This window comes from Octopus bimaculoides, chromosome 6 (assembly GCF_001194135.2).
Source record: "Octopus bimaculoides isolate UCB-OBI-ISO-001 chromosome 6, ASM119413v2, whole genome shotgun sequence".
NCBI lineage: Eukaryota > Metazoa > Mollusca > Cephalopoda > Octopoda > Octopodidae > Octopus > Octopus bimaculoides.
Window position 1 is genome coordinate 95143822 of NC_068986.1, and position 7994 is coordinate 95151815.

The window sequence follows — 7994 nt, forward strand, 5'->3', positions numbered from 1 at the left end:
CGGGAAGAGAAAAAGTCTTTAACGTTTCGAGCCTACGCTCTTCCACAGAAAGGAACACAGAAAGAAACAAAGAGAGAAAATAAAGAATGTGTAGTGGCTAGCGATCTATCATGGTGAATGACGGACAGAGGGGTCACACAGGAGAGATAGGAAGAAGGGGAGATAATAAAGTAGTGGTGGTCCCATAACGAAAGTGCGCGTGTGTGTATAAGAGAGTATGTATGTGCGTGTGGAAGAGGGCTGGTGACCTTGACGTGTCCGTGTGTGTATGTGTAGGTGTGAAGATGTGGAGCTGGGAAGTGGTCAGTGCTAGTGTGTGCGTGGTGGTGTGATGTGATGTGGTGTTGTGTGGTATGGTGGTGTATGGTGTAGTGGTGCGTAGTTTGGATTGTGTAGGGTGGGGTGCTTTACGAGGGAGGGATGATTCTGAAGGGGGGAAGGGAGAAGGTGGGTAGGTGTGAAGAGAAAAGAGAAGGAGAGTAGGAGTGAAGAGAAGTAGGAGTCGAAGCAAGAGAGGAGAGGTTGGTAGGAGGAAGTAGGTGTAAGGGGGAGATAGGAGAGGGGAGAAGGTTAAATGAAGAAGAGAGGAGAGTTGAGCCCATGTGGCGCAAAGGAGCGAAGAAAGAAGATTAATCCCTGTTTACGGCACAAACGGGAGTTCGGATGGCCACTGCGCAAGGACAATCTGAACACAGACAGGTGTTGGAAAGAGTGACCGGTAGAGCAGAAATGGCGCGAGACCGGGGTGTCATTGCTGAGTCGGATGTCTCGGAGACGTTCCGCGAACCGGTCAGCCAAGCGGCGTCTCGTTTGCCCGATGTATAGAGAAGGGCAGAGAGAGCAGGAGATGCAGTAGATAACATATATACATACACACACTTTTTATCGTGTGTGTATAAAGCGACCCTAGTGGTAACAATAAGGACATAATTGTGAAATTATCAACACCGTCATCAACTTCATCATCGTTATAATCATCATTACCTTCATCATCATCATCATCATCATCATCATCATCATCATCATCATCGCCACTAACATCATCGCTTTGAACACTCCTACTTGAATGACAGGAACCATCGACTGGTCGTCAAAGAACAACACCTGCGACAAAAGTTTTCAGTCTCCAATCGATATCATCTCGTCGGAGGCCACCAATAAACGCTTTCCTCCTTTTCATATGGAACACTACAGCACCGCCGCCGATGGCGCACCCATCGTCAATAACGGACACACAGGTAAGTCACACCTCAGTTTTGTTATTGTCATCGTTGTAGTTGCTGCCGCCGTTGTTGTTGTTGTTGTTGTTGTTCTTCTTCTTCTTCTTCTTCTTCTTCATCTTCTTCTTCTTCTTCTTCTTCTTCTTCTTCTTCTTCTTCTTCTTCTTCTTCTTCTTCTTCTTCTTCTTCTTCTTCTTCTTCTCCACCTACTACTACTACTACTACTACTACTACTACTACTACTACAACTACTATTCCTCTTCTCCCTCCACCTCCTTTCTCTACTGAAATTTTGGCAATGAACCTAGTACCAAACGTACCCATCCTTCCTTCTTTTTCTTCCTTCCTACTCCTTTTTTTTTCTCTCATTCCTTTTCCTTCCTTTCTTTCGCCTTATTTGTTCTCTTTCTTTATTCCTTCCATCGTTGGTTCCTTCCATTTTTCTTTCCTTTCTTCCTTACTCCCCTCCTTTTTTGTTCCGCAAGCGTCCCAGCGTTATGTAAACAGTGTTTTTACCCTCACTTCTATAATAACCACGAGGCACTCTTCAGTTGTACCGTGTTCCCTAGCGAGCTGCTCACTTTATGGCTGGAAAGTTGGTAATACTTCATTTCATTGCTGGTAACACCCAAATACCACCAGGTATTACGATTCTTTAACTCTATGATCAAAGCAGACGATTGGAGGTATTCCAACCATGACCATTCGTTTTCTTCTTCCAGAAATAATACATCTGATTTATCCAGTGTGTCCTTTCTTTTTCTTAGGTGTTTTATTTATTTACTTTTTAGTGGTATTTGTCTGCTTTCTAAAGGATCGAGCGACTGTATACAATCCCTTTCATTGTAAGAGTTGCTGATTAGTCCGAAGTAGTCCCTGAATTGCAGGACTATGTGTTTGTGACATGTGAACTCTATTGCATAGATAGATAGATAGATAGATAGATAGATAGATAGATAGATAGATAGATAGATAGATAGCTACGTGTGTGTGTTTGTGTCTTAATGTTACCCTTGCGCTTTTTTCCTCTTGCTTCAGTCATTTGCGTAGTTCACATCTGTATTGAAACTGAAAGTTTCACAGTTCTGTGTGTGCATCCAAGACTATGATTGTTGCGGTATGCTCTCCACTCATCTCTGTGAATAACTGATGTTTGCTGACCAGATTCAGTATTATATAAAAAAGAGCGATAATCCCTCGTGTTTCTACAATTTCCATGTAGCCAAGTGACACCTGCTTGTATAATGGAAACCCAAAAGCGAGAGTGTTTTGCATGCTTTGCATGGTCTAACGTGAAAGCAAGATTCATCAATTTCTACAGTAACCCCAGATCTGCCAATTTTTTATCGGATTTGTCTCAAATTAACCAGCACAGACTTCTCTAAAAGAAACTGAAGTAGTCAATCATTGTTTTCTCAGAGCGATTCACCTGACGACGAGCAGTTATTTCTCTAACACACACAAACATCTCAAAGATACACGGCATGAATCTACTTCTCGCATGAAACATCTGTCATGTCTGGAGTTTTGTAGTGAACGCGCATGGCTCAGTGGTTAGAGCGTCGGGCTCACAATCATGAGGTAGTGAGTTCGATTCTCGGACCGAGCTGTGTGTTGTATTCTTGAGCAAGACACTTTATTTCATGTTGCTCCAGTTCACTCAGCTGTAAAAATGAGTTGTGACGTCACCGGTGCCAAACTGTATCGGCCTTTGCCTTTCCCTTGGATAACATCGATGGCGTGGATAGGGGAAGCTAGTATTCATGGGCGACTGCTGGTCTTCCATAAAACAACCTTGCCCGGACTTGTTCCTCGAAGGGTAACTTTCTAAGAGCAATCCTATGGTCATTCATAACCAAAGGGAGTCTTTACCTTTTTTATCTGAAGTTCTGTAGCTCAGGCAGTCTTACGTTTGATATTTCCACAGAAAAAATGCAACCCATATAAAATCTTGTACTTTCCTTGCGTGATTCGTTTATCACTACTTTGCAAGTACAGTGAAGCCAATATTCTAATGACGAGGTCAGAACAATACCGAAACCTAGCTAGGATTTTCTCCCATACTTGCCGAAAAATTTTAAGCAATATCAGTCAAAAGAAATATTACTTTTTCTTCGCCAAGTATGTATTTAACCTTTCAGATTAGATTTTTACTGCTCTCCCAAATAATTATGTGAATATTCACTGTAGATTTTTTGCTAAGGGTATGTTTGGGTTTAGTTATTCAAGTAGTTCTAAATAGCACAATATTTCTTCACCAACCAATATACAGTCTTATGATTATTCCATCACTGCTTTGGAAAAATATAGTGAAATTAATGCTCAGCTAATGAGGTTATAATAATACTGGAATGTGCCCGTAGTTACCAACTGTACAAACCGAAAACACTAAAATAATATTAGTCATCCATTAATATTGATTTTCCTCTTGTTGCATAATTATTTCTAATCAAATTCTCAGCAATTTCCAGTACCAAATATGCTAAGACTGGCTTCACGACTGAAAATATAACATTCAACTAGGATTTTCACAAATCAGCTAAAATAATGGTGCTGAACAGGTAGAATTTTAAAAGCTTTAGGTTTCAGATATTCCCAGAATATTCAGGTGATGTGGTGTGGGTGTTGTGACTCTTGATAGCATCAGTGGGAAATTGTTAAATGCGTAGTAACACCGAATGCGCCATCTAATAAAGAAATCCATTCTGCGAACAAAACTGGAACCAAACATCTTCAATATTTTATGATTATGTTGCTATAAATTCTCTTTGGTGTACGTATGTATTTTTAATTTGCTATTTAGTGATCTAAATATATATATACTTACATACATATGCACATATACATACGTGTGTGTGTATAAATATATATATATGTGTGTGTGTGTGTGTGTGTGCGTGCGTGTGTGTGTGTGTGTGTGTGCGTCTGTGTATATATATACGTGTATATATATATATATACATATACATATAAACAGCCATATGTGTGCATATATATATATATACGCACGTATGTGTGTTTATATGTATATATATACATGCATACACACACGCATATATACATACATATACATATATACAAAATATATATACAAACATACATATACATACATATATGTATATATAAGTCTATATAAAATATATATATTTATGTATATATATATATATATATATATATATATATATGTATATATGGATGTATATATGTATATATGTATATACATATAAACATACAGACACACACACATACATTCTCCTTTTCTAGACTGCGTGTAAGTATGAATGTATGTATGTATGTTGTGTATGTGTGTAAATGTGTATATTCAAGCATGTGCATATAGATACATGCGTAGCTGTCTGTACTGCATGCATTTGTCTAGGTATGTATATATATATGTATATATGTAGTCCGTAAGTATATATCCTCATCTGAACTGTAACTGGTTATGTCGTTAATTTTGTTTTTGTTTTTCCCGTGAAGTGGAGGCACATCTGATCCAAAGTCCAGCACCTACTCTGTCTGGCGGCGGACTCAGTGGTATATATACAGCATTACAGTTTCATTTTCACTGGGGTTCCTCCGATAATTATGGTTCCGAACATTTTCTCGACGGCAACTCTTTCCCGATGGAGGTAAGTAATGTCATACGCATACACATGCACTTAGGTGCACACACGTACAACTATACGCAAACTTTGTGAACACTCATTCAGATACATACGCATGTACGCACACATGTATTTATAGGAGGCGGTTTTGAGCGTAGAAGATGGCTGTGCCCATGCGCCTCACATTCTTGGGCTCCGAGACTGGTTAGATTGAGAACGTTAATGCTTTAACCTAAACTTCTGCAAATTGAAATTAGTAGGAAAACATATGCAGGGAAGTAATACAAAAGAGATGACATTCTATAACAGAAGGACTGGGTGCTGTGTTTATTACATTTCCGCAGTTAATTCAGTATGGTTGATGAGAGGATGTGAGTTGGAAGTGTCTCATTAGAATTATCACGAGGAGGGGGTGTCAGCTCCGAGAATCCAAGGACCCAGTAGATTTATCGCGCTGAACACCAGGCCATATTAGTTGTCACATTTTGGAGAGTTCTGCAGCCTAACAGAGGACAAAGACAACTCAAGCGTGTTGACATTGTTGACAGAAAAACAGATGAGACTGAGAACTTACTAACAATAATAATAATGGACAAAGGTCCTGGCTTGGCAGTTGCAACCTTTTCAAGAATATATATATGACTGCCTTATTCAGTGTTTTTCTTCTTTTAATAAGATAGTTAATGTATATTTAGAGCGAGGCTTGTCTGTTATTTCCACCTGGTCGCGGACCCTTCGTTCGTTTTTATCTCTAATTTGTTTCATTATGGTTTCAAATTTTGGCGCAAGACCAGCAATTTCGCAGGAGGGTGTAGTCGATTACATCAACACCAATGCTAATACTCATACTTATTTTATCGACCCCGAATGGGTGAAAGGTAAATTCGACTTCGGCTGGCAGAATTTGAACTCAGGACGTAAAGACAGACGGACTGCTTCTGTGCCAACTCGCCTTGTAAGTTGACTCATATTGTTAAGTTATATTTGTTTCTAACCCTTGACGGTATCCCTCACAGCCATTCCTTCCATTAACTGCAGTGTAGGGATCAAATCTGGCCATGACTGGACGTCATTACTTATTATTTCTTGACTTGTCTTCTCTGTAAAAGCTAAATATTTGTCGTTTGAAGTGGTTGTTGTTGTGGTTGTTGTTGTGGTTGTCGTCGTTTAGCGAAGTTTATCCTTTTGCTAAAAATGCTAATTTCCAAGATACTCCAGCTTTTGATTAGATTTAATATATTTACTAATTTCCTAATGACTTGTAGGTACGTGGTATTTCATTATGCAACCATAATATACTGTAAAGTATATGGGTATACCAATTTACATACTAAACGCATTCCTAGAGCTGGTACGTAAAGACTAATGATTTGTAGGTACTTAACACCACTGTATGCGGTGGCTATATAAGCAATGTGTTCGGAGATGAGAATGGGTTAGATGGGTGCTGATGAAGGGGCAAAACCCCCTGAAATATGGTATATTCGCTCATTACCCATTTTTGTCTTCGATCTCATTGTTTGTTTACATCTGATGTCTCGATACGAAACGATGTAGCAAAATTCAGAGTTGGCTATAATTTCTATAGAATATCTGTAGAAATAACCTTAACAAAATAATCCTTTCTACTGTAGGTAAGTCGATCTCATCGACCCAGTACTTGACTGGTCCTTAATTTATCAACCCAGAACCTTAACAAAATAATATAAGAAGCACTGCTGACGCAGTAGAACATGCTATTGACTTATAAAAACATTTAATATACTTTATAGAATATTATGATTCCATAATGAAACACCACGTACCTACAAAGGATTAGTCTTTAGGTACCAGTTCCAGGAATACGTTTGGTATGTAAGTTGATATACCCTATAACTTAACACCGCTGTATGCGGTGGCTATATAAGCAATGTGTTCGGAGGTGAGAGTGGGTTAGACGGGTGCTGAAGAAGGGGCAAAACCCCACGAAATATGGCATATTCACTCATTTCCCACTTTTGTCTTCGATCTCAGTGTTTCTTTACACGTGACGTCTCGATACGAAACGTTGTAGCAAAAATTAGTGCTGTCTATAATTTCTTTAGTATATCTATAGAAATAAGCTTAACAAAATTAATATATTTAGTACAATGTCCTTCTTTTAAAGATGGTGAGTGTAAGATTAAGGATATTTGGCTGTTATCTTTAGTTGTTCCTTAGTTTGTATGAAGCTGTTGCTGTTTAGCCCCAGGTTAGCTTTGGTGGAGAATATGTATAATCAATAATATCTACCCATGTCTGTCATGTTTATTTTCTTTTTCAAACCATTAGTCTCTTACTACAATTTCCAATATATCTTTCTTTTTCTTGAAGACGTTAGAATGTAGCAAGTGAGAGATTTCCTTGTTATTTCTAGTCGGTCAAGCGACCACATAGAGGTTGCCTCGTTAATTTAAAACAAGTGGATGTTGTAGGGTGGTCTAATTAATATAATTATCATAAATTAAAACCACAAAATACTTTGTTAATGACTGCATGACATTTGAATTAACTTGAGGGAAAAAAACTGATTGCTTGAACGTTGAGTAGGGCAGAGGGAAAAGAGGGTGTGTGTCAGGAATCAGGGATGTGTGTATGCGTGGGGGGTGAGAGTGATGGAGGTGGTGATGATGGGGAGCAGGGATGTGTGTATGCGTGGGGGGTGAGAGTGATGGAGGTGGTGGTGATGGGGAGCAGGCACAGGATCAGAACGTGTGATTAAGTGTCTCGATTTTTTAAAGTTTAAATGTTAGCATTGATGAAAATCAAACTGAATAGTTGGCACATGAAATGTGAGAGGCTAATGATGATGATGATGATGATGATGATGATGATGATGATGACGAAGATGGCGATGACGGCGAAGGGGATGGGGAGAATGCGTAGGAGTGAGGAAAATATGCCAAAGCAACCAGTAGGCATTTGGCTCACAAGCAGAACATTCGACAGCAACGATGCCATTCACAACAATGACGTAATATTTCTGTTTTAATTGTTGCCCAGGGTTACAGCAGGATCTCAAATACCAGATAAATTAGGTTTGCGTTATTTCCTAAATAAAACGCACCTCTGTGTGTGTGTGTGTGTGTGTGTGTGTGTGTGTGTGTGTGTGTGTGTGTGTGTGCACCTCTGTGTGTGTGTGTGTGTG

General features: G+C 39.2%; 1 protein-coding gene across 1 annotated transcript in view; it reads left to right on the forward strand.

Annotated features, from left to right (window-relative positions):
- The window catches only part of LOC106883919 (carbonic anhydrase-like), a 49261-nt gene that overhangs the window by 26418 nt on the left and 14849 nt on the right, over positions 1–7994 (forward strand). The window contains exons 3-4 of the mRNA XM_052968443.1: positions 1074–1238; positions 4701–4852. Of these exons, the coding sequence (XP_052824403.1) occupies positions 1074–1238; positions 4701–4852 (317 nt within the window). The remainder of the gene's footprint in view (positions 1–1073; positions 1239–4700; positions 4853–7994) is intronic.